At 39.8% G+C, this 17,336-nt stretch overlaps 1 protein-coding gene across 1 annotated transcript in view; it reads right to left on the minus strand.

The window, feature by feature from the left end:
- Positions 1 to 14,064, minus strand: part of TCERG1L (transcription elongation regulator 1 like) — a gene marked incomplete at its 5' end in the record, with an annotated part of 86,928 nt that extends 72,864 nt beyond the window's left edge. Inside the window, 1 exon segment of the mRNA XM_072424302.1 lies at positions 13,867 to 14,064. Coding sequence (XP_072280403.1) covers positions 13,867 to 14,047 — 181 coding nt within the window.
- Positions 14,065 to 17,336: the final 3,272 nt, after the last annotated feature.

Here is a 17,336-nt window from a genome sequence, read left to right on the forward strand (position 1 = left end):
CTACCAAAATACCTTAGTCATGCCGTCCTTTGCAAATTCCTGCTACAGGCCTCACTTTATCATCAATATCCTTAACGTATTTTCACAGCTTGTCTTATCTACTGATTCAAATGTATTAAACATATGCTGACGCTCAGTTTACAAAAGAAGAACAGATGATGTTCCAAATTTGACCAGATTCATGTGCATAGTCCACCAGCTCATCTCATTCTGTGCCCCTCTTCTCATAGGCTAGTACTAACTAAAGCCATGTACTCAATGCAAGCTCTAGGCTTCTTGCTGCATATAATAGGCACTGAGAACAGCCCTCCCCCATTCCCTGGGAAAATAAAGAAACAGGGTATTTACCCTCATTACATAGACCTTATGTTACAAACATTCCTCCCCTCATTGATACCTCAGTAACAAAACACAATAATAAAAAAACTCTTAGTGCAGACCTGGTACAGATCCCCAGTGACATACCTCAGAGCAGATCCCTAAGTAAACCTTGGCACAAAGCCCCAATGCAGACCTAAATACAGACAGCCACTGACAGACCCCCAGTTACAGTCCATTAAGGCAGCTAGGTGAATTTTTTGTCCATCAAAGCTATGCCAATCAGGGCAGCCAGGTAGTCCCATGCCAATCAAAGCATCCAGGTGGGCATTATGCCACTTAAGGCAGCCAGGTGAATGCTATGTCCATCAAGGCAGCAAGGTAAATTCAATGTCCATCATACAGCCATGAGGATGTTATGTTCATCAAGGCAGCCAGGTGGATGCTTTTTCTAGGCAGGCAGTCAGGTTCACATTAGGTCCATTAAGGCAGACAGGTGCATGGTCTGCCCAGCAAGACAGCCAAGTGCACAATCAGTTGGGTCAGAGAGCTAGGTGCAACTTCCACCCAGCAAGGGACACAAGCAGCCAGGTACAAGTTATGTCAATCAAGGCAGCCAAGTGCACGCTCTGTCCTTTAAGAACAAAATGGTCACCTAACTGCCTGTTTTGCTGGCTGGATGGACTGTCTATGTAGCTCCCTGTCTTGATTGACTATACACGTATCTCTCTATGCCCTTTGCTAGGTGGACAATACATCTGGCTGCCCTGCTGGCTGTCTAGTCCAGCATTCGCCAACCGGTGATCCTTGAGAGAATTTTGGGGGTCCGTGGCTCTGGCCAGTGCACCCCCGAGCGGGGTCAGGAGGGGGACCCTGCTGGCGGGAAACACTGGTCAGAGCTGCAGACCACATCCCCCGTGTAGTTCCTAGGCTCAGGGCGGTGGGCGGGCTGTGTCGCTGAACATAACTCGCCCACTCTCCCATCGCAGGCTTCGATCAGCAATGGTAGAGTAGGCTGGGTTATGTCATATTGACGTCACTCTGGAGAGGTTTCTCCCCCTTGAGTGACACCCGGCCCCCCACACATGCGTGGTCAGGAGCCAGTGATTTTAGTGGTCCACTGAACCAAAAAGGTTGGAGACCACTGGTCTAGTCCATACATCCTCAAGTGTATGCAAACCTGATTGTAAATGGATCCTGAAATCACCTGTCAAACCCTATCAGAAAAGGCTACTGCTGGGTTGGTAGCACAATCTGACACATGAGCACAACCACAAGTAAGACATCTGGATAGGTAGGTTAAACTGACAGAACTGTCAATTCATCCTTCCTATCCAGATGTCCTACATGTGGCTGTGCTTGAGTGTCATGGAGAAGCAGCAAAACATGGAAACAAGTGTCCCTCTGCTCGCATTTCCTGGATATCTCTGTTAGAATGGCTGCATGAGAGATCCGCTCACAAGTCTGATGACTCTAAAGAGAGATTGTTTTCTCAAGGAGGCAGACAACCAGCAAACCCCCCTGTGCTTTACAAATATTGCTGTCTGGAGCTAAATGCTAGCATGTTCTGGTACTGCAAGAGAGGCCTGGAGCAGGAGAACGTAGTGAAACGATAGTGGAAGGCCTCCATGACTGGGAAGGGGTAGGGAGCAGGCAGTGCTAGGGTTAACTAATTTGCAGCATGGTGAGAGGGGGTGACCTAGTTGAGGGAGAGGGAAGAGGAGTGAAAAGTGGGGGGAAAACAGAAGGGGAGGATCATTCTACGGCAAGACGGGGAGAGTGGAGAAAGTTTCCCGCCCACCCTCCCTAGTATTTGGGTGATGGTGGGGATTTGGTTAGGTTGGGGTTTGTCGCTGCGGTGAGGTCCTTGAAGGAAGGTGGTTTTCTGCTCTATTTCAGTGGGGGTGAGAGGCTCATCGTCGGTATGGGTCTCTCTGGAATTTGGTTATTGGTAGTTGATGGGTCTTGGTTGAAATAGGCTGCGAGTGCTGCTGATCGTTCCTGAGCTTGTGGTGCAGCTGGGAGCAAATATATCACAGCGGTGCAGACCAAAATAAATTTGGGGAATAGTAGAGGGGTCCTTCGACTTCATTGAGTCAAGGTTATAAGAAAATCTGTTATTTACGTATTTGTACTGTTATGTGACTTATGTTAATTATTTGCAATTTGGTTATTTATGGTTATTTATTTGTTTTGCTTAATAATGAAAAATGTTTATCTGTTTGTAATTGTTTTGGGAAATTTTGTTAATAAAAGGCCTTTTCGGCCATTTAACCATCATTTGAGTGGGGTGTCATTTGAGGGGTTTTTAAGGGGGGGAGGGCACTGTATGCGGGGTTTCTGCCTTGTCACAGTCATGTAGTTTTAGCAGCAGAGAAGCTATTGTTACAGCAAATAGATATACAGAGAAGCCTGGAGCCAAGTGCTAAGGACATAGAAGGGCTGGACATTAGAGGGGGCTCGAGGCCCAGACAAGGAAGGGTTATTAGGAGATGAATAAATAGGGGAGGGGGAGTGTGGTCAGTTGGAGAGGAAACAGTAGGGTGGAAAGTGACCTACCCTCCCCAGGAGTAGACAGTTTGAAGGAGGGTTAGTATTTAGGGGTTTTCTTGTAGTGGGGGGTGGTATCTGAGCATTGTCTGAGCAGTGGGGAACCACCCTAGGTGCGGTGCCTCCAGAAGGTTGAGTGGTTTAAGGAGGTATAACTATGGTATTTATGTTGGTGAAGGGGCTGCATTGGGGTTGGTAGCATCCCCATGTCGGTGTGGTGCAGCTGGGGACATAACTAGGGTTTGTCAGAACCCATTAGGATGCGGTCGAAGGATGGCACCCTTGAGGACCTGGAAACAAGTCTTAAGATGGTTGAAGGGTACTGGTATTACTTTGGTTACTTAAGGTGGTTGTTTAGAGTTATTTATTTATATTCATTAAGCGTTTCAGCCATTTAATCCAGCAACAGGTCTGTGGTCAAGGGGGCTGGCCAGCTAGCAATTGGAGCTGGGCATCTAGGCTTTCCTAATCAAGAATATACAGGCCTTATGATTTTGTTTCTAGTTTTAAAAATTAAGAACAAATGTTGTTTACTCTTCATAGAATCCAACTGGGGTTTTATACAGAGTAAACCTTCCATCTTATGCTCCATACTATGCAACTAGTCTATGACAGTGAGCAGATGTTGTCAAGGGAAAATAAAAGTAGTACTCGGCATATCTCAGTGCTGGTCAGACAGAGAAGTGATTATTATCAGACACCATATAGACATTATAAGCCAGAAGTATGTCTAGAGCTTTAGGAAGAGCTAGCTACAAACTTTATGCTTCTCCATTAAACCCTGGAAATGGCACAATTGGAAAACCTTGTTCACTTGCCTACTACTTTGGAAGGGAGGATACACATTAAAGCAGTTGGTATCTGAGGGGGTAATGCCAGTACAGGCAGTGAAAATGGGGCAAAATATCTGCCCACATTGAAATTCTTATAAATATCAATGGAAAGGATACAAAGTGGGATTATTTTCCTTATAGCTCCTTTTGACTTATCTTATCTCTGACAAACGTAAGATAGATAGACCCAGAAACCGCAAAGATCCTTAGCATTATGGTCATGTTAAGTTGTAACAAAAAATGTCCCTCTGAGCTGACTACCATATTGAAAATGTTGTCTTATATCTTTGCCTGGGATTTTCTGGCTCTTCTCCATTAATAACCATTCTTGATTTAGGCCACACATAACAAAGATGTGAAAGCATAAGAATATTTTTTTCTATATTTATACATTTAATTGCGTCCCCTGTGTTTAGCAGGTTCTTGTATGGTGGAAACATGTTTGTAATGGGTTAGATAACAGATCTATAGAGCCTAGGATCTTCTATTTCCTTTTCTGGAAAATCGTTTATATTTATATTGTGTAACTCCAGTTCTAAATCCTTTTTGATATGAACATAAGGCAAAGGGATAGAACCAATGCCAGAGTTTAATTTCGGAGGATTTACTGGGAAATTCTCTGCCCCCTTCCAATCCGATTACCAATGTTGTCATCAAGATGACTATGGCAAACTATTCTGCAAAATTTATACTTATTGGTTTTCTAGCCTTCCTTTACTCTACTATCACTTCATTGCTCATTTGTCATTTGTCCCCCACTTCTTTTTCTGGTTACCATATAACTGGGACCGAAAGTGAGGAGAATCTTCCCAACACAGGTCCAGAAAGAGTTAAGCCCTAACGTAGACTGCAAACTTTCCCTACTCTTCAAACAAAGGAAAGCTTTTTGTCCAGGCAACATTTTAACTGGAACTGGTAGAGTGATGCCAACAGGTCCGTAATTTAGTCTCTTCTACAGTCTGCACGAGCCAGGTATGTAGCAGAACGCATTACCGTTCCTCAGTACTAATTTTTGATGGCACTCTATGAACTAACGCACAGCTGCAGAACAAGCAACACCAAAACATTATTGAGATCTCGACTTGTTTGCTATCAACAAACCCCTCTAATGAGGTAAACTGACGGAACAAGAAAGGCCATAGAACAGAATTGTTTGTGCAATGTAGCAGGAGTGCTTGGCTGTTGTACAGCAGACAAATAGAAGGCTTCGGCACATCCCAGCTGTTCCATACCAGAAATGAAAATTACACTGAAAACAGTAAATCATTCTGGAAGCCAATGAACAGGTGGCAATGAGTTGACTAAACAGATGGCTCTTTCTCTTTCATATTTCTATGTACTCACTTCAAATTTTTCAATCTAAAGTCTATAACTTTTATTTACTTTTGTTATTATGCTGTTTGCCACTCAATTTGATGACGGAAAAGAAGAGTTGCAAGGTTAATGAAATCTTTCTTAGCCTGATACATTTGCTATATTTTACACTGCTTTGTGTTATTTGAGTTTGGAAATAGAATACAGGAAATGATAAGGCTTTTTTGTCAGTATTGTACGTAGCTGCTCAATATGTAGGCCACTCTTTTCCAAAGTGCAGTATGACAGTTCATCTTAATTTCCTCTGGCAGATACAATTGAACTTGAGTACAACTTGGGGGATTTAAAGAGCCTTTTGTCCAAAAGGTTCTGATGGAAAATAAGAAGCATCTGGAATTTTCAAAGTTTGGACACTTTTTGAAATAAGCTCAGTGGGTACGCAGAGGCAAAGACCTCTGTATATGTAAACTGAAGCAGGCCTTGAGCTATTCTTCTCATCTGCCAACAGCTGCCTCTGTCTAATACCTAAAGCCAAACCAAATTCACAGCAGAAATTGATATTTATCCAGGTAGACAATGTAAAAAACCTTTATTTTATAATCTTAGCTACACTTTTCTTTTTAGGGTAGCTGAACAGTATATCTAAAAATGATTGCCCTGTCTAAGAAATACCACATTTGGACCACAAATGGTCCAAAGCAAGTGATAGTTTAAATACCCTGGTCAGACATGTCCTCTCTGATAGTACAATCCTAGTACAATCTTATGTGACAATTCCTGTGAAGAGGAATGTGGCTGTTATTCATTATTGCAAGAATTAACCACTTTGTGAGTGACAAGGAATTTACTGTAGGAGAAGGGATATTTTTAAAAATGATGATTTCACTTAAAAATTTATTAGAAAAGTATTATAGTTAGTGTCTTCTCAAAGCAGGTAGCATGGGATTACTTGAGGTGCGGAGTGTAAGTGACACCTAGTCTTCACCAGGGCACCCTGCAAGCGGTGATTGGGCAATAACCTTAGGAGCCATTGGGATATTTGCTGCAAGGTGTTACCAGGTCATGATCCTCAGGGTTTCCCTACCTGAGGAGGAGGGATGGATAGACAGGACAGGTGGTGTCCAGCAGGCTATGGAGGGAGACCACAGTGATAAGGGGTCAGAGCTGGAAATATGTAGGTATAATCCCAGGTACAAGTAATGAGCAGGGCGGGTGGTAGGCAGGTATAGTCCAGGACCCGGCAAGTGGTCAGGGCAGGTGGCAGGCTGGTGTAGTTACATAGTTAGTAAAGTTGTATAAAGACTTAAGTTCATCAAGGTCAACCACTAGGGAAATAAACATATCCCAAATAAAAAACCCGATAGACATAGTTGATCCAGAGGAATGCAAAAAAAAAAAAAAAAAAACTCTGGTGCAATTTGCTCCAACTGGGGAAAAAATCTTTCCTGATTCCATGAGGTAATTGGATGTTCCCTGGATCAACAGTCTCTGTTGTTACTTTAAAACTTTAATACCCAGTTCAATTCTGTGCTAGAAAAACATCCAGCTTTTTCTTAAAGAAATCTATAGTAATTGCTCAAACTACTTCCTGAGGCAATGAGGAAGAGGTAAGGGGGGGGGGGGTCTATCTGTCCCTTAATCAAAAAGCAGCCTACCCCAAAATAATCATGTAAGTGGATGAGAAATAGAGAAAGTACTGGAAACATTTGAAAAGACTGCTAATTATCCTTATTACTACATAGTATTTAGTGCCATCATATTATGCAGCACTTCCATTCCAACACAGTCCATAGTGATGATATGTGTATTCTTTGTATACAGTAGACAATCTGAATGCTACAAGTCCCCTGAGGAAGCCTGTTCAGGCGAAACGCGTCGAAACGCATTACATTGCTTACCTAATTGTCTTTAGGACGACTAATTTAGAGTACACTCTGTATAGATCTTTTGGTCCAAATACTGGCTTCCCCTGCTTGCACAAACATCAAAGGGGACAGACCACCATAATTTTTATGTTATTTTATTGTATGATATGTGTGTTGTATGCCAGTAATATCACTCACTTAATACAGTTATATAATATTATCAAACCCTGCGTTTGTCTCTTTTTCTCTACCACTTGCTTCCTGAGGGAGCCTGTTCCAAACCTTACAGTGAAGAATCCCTTCCTTATCCAGTGATTACATTTCTTTTTCTCCAGATGCAAGGAGTGCCCTCTTGTCCTTTGTAATGATCTTAAAAGGAATATTAAGGAAGAGCGTTTTCTATATGGACCGTTTATATATTTATACAGGGTGATCATATCCACCCTTATACGTCTCTTTCAAAGGGGCAATAGATTCAGTTCAGCTAATCTCTCCTCATAGCTGAGGTATAGGCAATGGTCAGGGCACGTGGGAGGCAAAGCTTAATCCAGGTATATCAAGTCAGTGTACAAACAGAATAGAAAGGTAACTTATGCCAAGTCACAGCACCAGCTTCTATTACTGCTGAGGCTAAGATAGATAGTCTCTGCCTTTTAAGGAACTACTTCTTCCTAAACTGGGGTGTGTTGCTGTGCATGCCCCTGCCACCTCTGTAAGCAGTGACAGAAAAGTGGCATCAAGTCAGACAGATAAGCGGGAAAGACTGGTGTCGGAGACCATTGGACAGTTCGAAAGGGAGCACCACAGTACAAGTACTCTGACAAATATTCCCTCCTTTCCAGCAAAATCCATCTACTAAGTAGCCTGCATCAGACTCTTCAGCATTTACCAGTTCTAAAAGTGTTGGATGTCTGTGTCCCCCACCACGTTCTGTATTCTTTTTTCCAAACCTTACTTTACTGCAAGCCTGGGACATAAAAATAAGCAGACCCTAGAGGATGGACAGACTATAATATCTCTTCCACTTCAAGTACTTGCCACTTGCAAATGTTTCAGGAACTTTTGCAAGATTTGCAGTTAAAATTCATAGCAAAATCATCACAAAACATGCCAGTAGAGGACTACCAAGTGGAACCAAGGAGAGATAGGACTTTAATGCAGTCTTTTTTTCCAGTGCTTGTATAAACCACTGCCAAATGTGAACTATTAAGCTTGTAATTCTTCTATGCATGATTAGAAAACAAACTCTCATCTCAAGTTTGTCCCCAGAGATCCATTTATTCAGGCACCGTCCATTACCATATGGCCTTTTCCTTAGCATACAGATGATAAATCAAGACTGTCAATCACAGCTATCAGACACCTCTGTTCTTTCTTTGGGAATCATGTGTCACTGCCAAACGGCATGGTTGGAGGTGGAGATAAAGGCTTTAGGAATGAGAAATTTTATTATAAAACAAACTTTTCTTTTTTACTATCCTAAAGATTTCCTTGTAAAAAATATATCAGCCTGGTTCTTAGGCAAGAAGATATTTTTAGGCATAAAAAGGCAAAAACTCTGAGCTTCTCTGGTCTAAGTTCTAGCATTGAGCAACGCTACATTGTACTAGAGATGTCATGAAGATGACAAAAAGAAATGGGCAAGAACAAAGAAAATTACCAATAGGAAGATACCAGCTGATCCCATTGGGTGGTAAAAAGTGGTTTTTGTTTTTTAAAAAAAAATGGTTAAAAATGGCCCTATTTACACAGATCCTAATGAATTTCAGGTGTAGTCGCAATATTATTCTAGCACCTTCAGTTAACCCCCCTGCCTTCCATTTGTCAAAAGGAGCCAAGAGAGTTACCTGGTGCTTCCAGATTTGTGAATGATGTGATTGCCTTTTTTCCAATACAGCGTTGATGGGTGATGTTGTACTCTCACACACAAGTAGGGACAAAGTCCTTAGCAATGTGAAAAACTCCTATTAGGATTGACTTGTAGCATAAAACTCTTATAATATAACTAGGAAGGATGGTAAAATTGTTCTCCCGAGGAAGCCAGCTTTACAGAAAACCTGTTGCTTTGCCCTTCATAGGCATAGTACAGGTATAGTTTAAACAGAGAAACACATTATAAAAACACCAGAGTACATTTTTTTTAATAGACTACAATGACATTAACATAACAGAAAAAAAATGTTGAGTTGACAAAAGAGAGATACAGCTTGTTGTGCTGCAGATTAAAAGCTAATACCATCTGGTGCTTACACAATGGAGCCTGAGAAATGCTGCATGTAGAATTTTTTCACATTTATTCCATTTTTATATGTTGGATAATTTGATTTGTACAGTCATCTCATTATCAGTTCTAGGGGGATGTTTCGTTTTCCAATAGAAATGTTCTGCAGATTCAAGAATTCTGCAAGATTCAACATTTTGTTATAACAGATGAGAAGATTAAATGTAAAAACTGGAGAAGAAGAGCAGGCATTGCCTATAGTTGTGATCAAGTCTGTGAATATTGTTCTTTAATTAGGAGAGAATAAATGGGGACAGCAGTGAGCAGTTCAGAACTTCCACCCACTCCACTATCAAATCTGCCAATGCTGGTGCTTTAAGAACCAGTGCGGCAGTGCAGGTAGTTGAGTGCCAGCCCCTGGGAGTCCTACAAGAAAGCTTTTTTATATATAGTAACATACTACTTGGTAAAAAGAACAATGGTCTATAGCATTTGCATTGGGTAGCATGGTGGCTCAGAGGTTGGCACTCTAGCCTTTGCAGCACTAGGTCCCAGGTGTAAATCTCAGCCAGGACAATCCCCATGTTTGCTCCGGTTACTCTGGTTTCCTCCCACATTCCAAAAACATGCAGTTAGGTTAGTTGGCTTTCCCACAAAATTGACCTTAGACTGTATTGAAGACATATGACCATGGTAGAGACATTATATTGTGAGCCCCTTGGTGGACAGCTAGTGTCATGACTATGGACTTTGTAAAGCGCTGCGTAATATGATGGTGCTATATAAATACTGTATAGTAATGGGGATAATTAGCAGTCTATTGAAATGTTTCCAGTACTTTTTTTTATTTTTTAATTAGGCAGTTTTTTCATAAACCTACCTATCTCTAACTTGTACAGCCACTTCCTACTGATCCTATAATTACCAGAGTTCTCTGCACTCATGAATTCTGCTCTAGTATTATCCTGTGACCTCTGTGAGGACTGCGTGTTAGATAGCTGACTGTAAGATATCTTGGGGGAAAATTAGGCTAATGTAGGCAAATTTACATAGATAACTGTGCAAGTTCATTGTAAAGGCTCTGAACATAGTATTGCCACCAACATTGAGACAAACATCTGTCCTAATTGCATTTATTAAAATATTGTACCTGTTCTGACTTACATACAAATTCAACTTAAGAACAAACCTTCAGTCCCGATCTCGTATGTAACCTGGGGACTACCTGTACTGTTTTTGAGGCTATTTGACCTAGTGTGTCCAAAACAGTATTGCTACTAACAATAGAAATGGGAAAAGATGAAAAACATGGACAGTTTAGCAAGTCTTGTGCCTAATAAAGGGGACACAGCTTCAGACCACTTGTGCTTGGTGTTTCTACACTCTGACTTATTAGGTGATATATACGCCTTTCAATAGAAAACCAGTATATATATATATATATATATATATATATATATATATATATAAGGCTCTTAAATTCCAGCTAATTGGCACCGCTTTAATGTAGAAAAATAAAAATCTGGATAAATGTTAACTCTTCCCCCTCTCTATCAAAACCTAAAAAAGAAATTTAGGCTGCAGTTAGGCTTTCATAGCAATTTTCTTCCAGAAGTTTTTAATCTATACAAGAGATAAGAAGAAAGCAATTCAGAGTTTACACCACTTATTAAATTTAAAGTCTGTACGTGGAAGGTGAAAAATGCAGTATTGATTTTTTGTAAATTGCTCTTCCATAAAAAGAAGTGAGCAGTGCAACTTCCACCACTATACAATAGCCCAGGAAGAAAGACGGAAAGTGGATCTTTCAGAGCACATCAAGAATATCTCTCCACTTAACATCTGCAATTTGGGAATTTGTGGAAGAACAGCTTCTGCCAAAAGGCAACAGCACAAGGGAAATACATCGGAGCTGATTACGAATACGGCACATGTTCATCTACCTGACCAAGAAAATACCAAGGACGTTAAAGCTGAAACTAATATTTTGACTTTTCTGGTTCCTTTCTTGCTCTCATTAATGAAATGCAACATTTTATGATAAAACCATTTAATTTGCAAAGCATACCATATTTTAGATCAAACGGCATTATCAGTATATTTTTGGATATTTCTTTATGTGTGATCTTAACCCTTCAAAAAGCTGAAAAGGAATATATTGGACTAGGCAGGGATAGTAAGGCTGGGGCAAAGTTAGGTCTGCCACTTGTGGGGGAATCTTTCACCAGTGGGGGGGTCTATCATTGATGGGGATTTTGCCACTAAAAGAAAGGGGGGGGGTCTGTCATTGGTACAGATTCTTTACTGAGGGGATCTGTCATGGATGAGGTAGGGTTTGTCACTGCCGAGGAGTCTTACACTGGTGGGGGGTGTACAGTGAAGGTTCTGTATTAAAGGTGTCTTCCACAAGGAAAAAATACATCTGTCACTTGCTCTAAGGGATGATCTGTTGCTGATGGGGGAATTCTGCACTGAGCAGGTCTTTAAATGGAAGATGGGGGTATTCTATCATCGATGGAGTCTGTCTCTGAGTTTGTTTACATTGAAGGGTGGCTGTCATTAAAGGGGGTCTGTCACTGATGAGGGACAGTCTGCCATTAAGGGTACCATTGAGAGTTCAACTGGAGTTCGCCTGCAGTCACAGCTGATTGGAGGCATCGCGTGCCTCCAATTAATTGTGACTGCATGTTCCCAAGCTCCCCGGGCTGTACTTATCAATAATAGGTCTCGTGCCTCCAATCAGCTGTGACCGCAGGTTCCCACGCTCCCCTGGCTGTACTTATCAAATCAGTTTGCTCATATTTCGCGAACCCATGGGAAGTTCAGGGAAATTTTCACGAGAATGTCGGAGGCATTGTAGCCTTTTTGCTACAAATAAATAAATTACACGTTCAGGAATCAACGCCAAAAATGCAGAAAACAGAATATTTTAAAAACTGATCAAACTAAAATGCATAGCTATGAACTGTGTCTTTTAAACAAATTTTCCCTAAAGTAAAAACTTGACACAGCATGTAGCTTAACCTAATCTGCATCCTAAAACTAAAACCAACTTGTAGTTTGTATGATATTTTGCCAACTTTGCAACTTTTAATTTGCACTCCCGAGCATTTCAAAAACATGACATATCTATTGACTGTTTTTGTTTACTAAGATGAAAGAAAACCTTTTTTGGAAGGATTAGGTATGTTGCCATTGCCGATAAGGTATTGAAAAAAAAAATCTAAGATTTGCAACGCCTAAACTAAATTACAATAATCAGCACAGCAGTGTAAATATCTTTCTTACTACACATGGTCCCTCCTGTAGTCTGGAGCCCCATGACAGTCACCTATTCTGCACCTGCATAATAATACACCATTGTCCCTGTATAAACAACAATGCAAACTACCCAGAAGTTACACAATGATTTTTCTTGAAGTACCTGTAGGATTGTGGGGAAGACTAATAGCAGCGGGCTACTTGGGGAACTTGTTCCTTCTAAATTAGGCAAGATGTAGGTTTCCTTTTCAATGTTAGGCAAAAAAAACAAAAAAACAAAAACGTACAACATCATCTGTGGATTTTAAAGAAATGTCCTATACATTTGTCCCATCCTATAATATATATATATATATATATATATATCTACATTCACTTGCTGTATATAAGAGCAGTGACTTCCAAATGGCAAATGCTTTCTTGTATCAGTTATTCCCATTGAAGTCTTTAGCTCAGTAGCCCAAGCCCACCTTGGTCACATACGTCTCCATATGAATGAACATGTTGGTTTTCAATGTTCATTTGCATATGAAGACATACATTTTCCTTGACCATGTCTTTTGGGTATACTACAAACAGCTGATAATTTCCCTACTACCAGGTAAAAGAGGATCTGCAAAAATGAGTATTACCCGAGTTACTTTTGAGTAATACTCACCCGAGTAACAATTACCTCCAGTAAGCATGTCAATAAAGCAATGTAGAATATAGATGTGATGTTTAAAGTTAGGTTTTCCTGAGCAAATGACAAAATAATATCCCATACAAGTTTAGTCTACCAAACAAAAAAAATAGTTATAGGTGTAGCCTGAAGAGCTGAGCCAAACCCTTAGCTGGCTTGGATATGTGCCTTGCAATGGTTCCAGGAAGATCAAGTGTTTCCATACCCCCCCCACAAGTGCCTTCTATAACATTTTCTATATTATAAAATATCTAAAACTCCACCAAGGAGAGTGGGGAACCCTGACACTGACCACAAGTTTTCTAAAGACTGGGGAACTCTAGTACTGAGGTCCCACCAACTGAGCCCCCAAGTAAGAGTCTCAGATTATTTTACTTTCTATACATCACACCAACTGATACCCGTTTTCAATTAACTTGCATGGGTAAAGACCACCTCAAAGTTAAAAAAAAATCACTTTCCAAAAAAGACCACTCACTGCTGGACAAGAACAGGAAAGAAATATGACATTATCAGACCTGCCAGAAGACCACAGGAACAAGAATGTGCATTTTTTAGAATAAACAATGGTGTAGCTGTATTTCACTTATAAAGCACAAATGTGACAACGAGTATTATACATTCTTTGCATGACCAACAATTTATTACTACCTAACAATCAGCTGAATACACCTATACATGGTTTGCATCTTTTATTTTAGCATCCCTAGACTGGCACCTAGTTCTCTAATATATGACATATCCATCTGAACTTTTAGTTCTTTTCAGAATTGTCTTTTGTGTAAATGGCCTCATGTCATTGTAAATGTTATAAGGACTTACCAGGCAGCTGAGACGTTAGGAGGGGTATCTTGATTGGAGAGAAGGTCAGCATATGATATGGAGGAGCTCGGAGTGAGGAAAGGCTTGGTGATGATTCTGCATCCAATCCCATTAATGCCGCAGGAGGTGCACTTACTGCACCCACAATTGCAATGGACTGATTGCTGCTGGCTGACTTCATAGCATTCTGACAATTGCCTGCAAATAAAGGATATATGGGATGTCACTGGTATACTTTCATACTAAGCAAGCTAGATGGATAAATAAAAATATTTAATTATCATATAGACAAACAAAGGTTATTCATTCTATAATACTGTATTAAGCAAAGTCCAACTCTGAGTCCTCCCCACCCCATTCCAACACAAAAAAAAAAAGTATTACGGAATACAAGTATGAATATATGGATGTTAGTTATTACCAGGGAGCTGTAATCAGTTTTTTGTGATTGTGGAGAAAAGAGCTACAGAGACATTTATTATCGGAATAGGGACTATTCCTCCAAACACAGGGAAATTGTGGTATTGTGTAGTCTTACTGGTAATGGATAGCTACCCATCCCAATAATTTAACTTAAATTCTGGGCTTGTATCTAAAAGAATAAATACATATAGAGGTCAAAGTTCTTCCCAAAGTATTAACATATTTTTGCAGATGCCTGTCAACTGCTGTCATCTGACAGCCATTCATTTTTTGTTTATCCTAACTAGCTGCATGCAAAAGGAAATCCCCTTCAAAGGAAATACATATATCAAACAATGCCATGTCCCTAAACAATCAGAAAATAATAGTCCTACTTCCCATGAGTGGCTCTAAGTGGGAAATTACTGGTCTACCCATATCAAAAGAATAAAAATTCCATTTTATTTCAAACACTTGTAAACACACATTGTCAACATATACAACATACAACCAACACAAAGACCATCATATGGTTTTACCTCACAATTTGTTCACATATACACAAATATCAATAAAAAAAACTATCAATTTTTTTTTTGTCTGCATTCCGACGCATTTGGTGGCAGTAGCAGCGTTATTTACCATTTATATAATAGAATATAGAAAAAAACTTTTGTCTAGTTGAAAGGTCCAAATCCCATGACATATTTAATGGGTTGGGGACTAAACTGCACTTATGTGTATATATGCTTATACTAGCAATACAAATACTATTTGTGCCAGAGTAAGACTGTTTCTCTCTTTCTTCACCCATTTTTGCTTTCCTGCAACATTTTCATCACCTCGCCCAATGTCTACCACCCATATCTAGCTAAGCAGGAGGTGCCAGTAGAAGCCAGCCAATCTGGCCAATGGGCCACTCTTTGGGCAAGCCATAGGGCAAGCACAACAATACTATTATTGGCAGGCCATGGCTGCATACCTGTAAGCATTTTATGGTTTTTCTTATTTTATTACATTTTATTATGCATTTTATTTACAATTTTTTTTCACATTTTTCGTGCTACCTACTGGATTTTTTTTCTATGCATTTGAGTTTTCATCTACTCAGGTTTAAGATATACACAGTATTGGTACACTTGAGCCAGATTGTTGACCTGGATTTTCTATACCGCAGGTAAGTCTCACATCCTGGTCACCATCCCACATCTGCTTGTAATTGTACAGTGCTTGAGCAGCAAGACACAGCCTCCCATTTCCCATCAGCACATGAATACCACAACACTTTATAATGTCTTCCCTCTAATACGTCCTCATTTTTTTGTACAGGTCATTGCTATAGAGTAGTACCAGGATTTGTTTTTTTGTACTTTGTGAAAATATCAGAATTTATTTCTTTTAATAAACATACAAGTATGCTCATTGCATTTTTATCCATGTGCCTGGAGTTCATCCCTAACTATAGTTCTCTTGAAGGTGACACATCTGTCCTGAAAGTTTAGCTATAAGCCCCCGCAGAGGCTGTCGTATTTCCTGCCTGATATCACTCTATCCAGGCTTCTGCAGGAAGGATTGTTCATAAAAATGTCAAATAATAAAAATGCTTTTAGTATTATAGAGAGGAAATCTGAAGATTTTTTTGTTTGACAGGTTTATGAATGCTCCATCAGTTGCAGAAACCTAGCAGCATGGCTCAGATCACACCGTCTGCATTGGCTAGCACGGAATACCTTATATACCGTGGCTACATAAATATTGGAAATAAACACGTCACATGTGGATTACAAACTAATGCTTGAACATATTACCTTCAATATTTATCAGGTATATGAAATCTGCTAGCTATGAATTTGTTTTCCTCTTGTTCTGTCTGCTAAGACAGCTGGTAATGAGACACATCAGTCTACTGTTTCTAATGTTGATGTGAATTATATTTACACTATTTGTTTATGCGGCAGGGTATTTTTTTTTGGATCTACTGAATAAAGCAAAGCTTTGAAAAGAGATGATGTAGAGAGTGCGGAAACGCAAGGAGACTTGGTTTAGTATTTTATCGGATTGGCATAATCGGGATAATGTAATGTTAATTTAATACATATTATTTGCTATGGTCTATTGTGTTATAAATTATATTATTAGTATTAATATTATACAGTATTTATATAGTGCTAACATATTACATAGCACTGTACATAAATAGGGTTTGAAAATGACAAGCAGATACAGACAGGGACACAGAAGGAGGAGAGGACCCTGCCCTGAAGAGCTTACTATCTAAGAGTGGACCTCGCACTAACAGTTCAGGTTAAAAAAAAAATATTTCTGACAATGTCACAATAAAAAAAAATACCATATCAATAAAAATGTCCAGTCTAGTGACATTGCCTAATCCAAGAACATTACATCAGTCTGTTGCAAGCAACAGACTGATCCAACTGCACCATTGTAAATTTATAGTCAACAAGCAAGAGGCAGCAGAAGGCATATCTAGGGTTTAATATTTAAAGTGGACCTATTATAACATTTTCAACAATAGGCCTGATTTTATGAAGGCCTCCAAGACTGGAGAAGATATACTATCACTGGAGAACCTGAGTGATCCAACAAACTTGGATTGTTTTTATTTTAAATGTTATTAGTTGGCAAAAGTTTCCAAGCATGGATCAGATTCTTTCCAATTTCCTGGATCACCCAGATCCACCCGTAATAGTCTATTGTCTCCAGTCTTGGAGAGGTTTAATAAATCAAGCCTATTATGTCTAAGGGTGAATAAAAAAAAATGTTTTTTTTGTAATTTTTTTGTACCTTTTTTTAAAACCCCCTATCCTTTCTACTTTAATTGATGCAGTGGGGAAGTCTGAAGGGGAAACCTAAAGCCTCCATAGGTACTTACATCATATAACCCAGGAGGGTGCAGGCTGCTCCTTATGTGCATGCCCGTGATCGGGCTCTGTGTCTTCCTCATGTGGGGATTAATAAGTGCACAATCTTATGCATATGCAGAATGAGATTGGCACTTGTTCGTTTGCATTTGGAGGAAGATACATCACCTGATCCTGCCTTGTCAT

Source organism: Pyxicephalus adspersus, chromosome 10 (genome assembly GCF_032062135.1).
Source record: "Pyxicephalus adspersus chromosome 10, UCB_Pads_2.0, whole genome shotgun sequence".
NCBI lineage: Eukaryota > Metazoa > Chordata > Amphibia > Anura > Pyxicephalidae > Pyxicephalus > Pyxicephalus adspersus.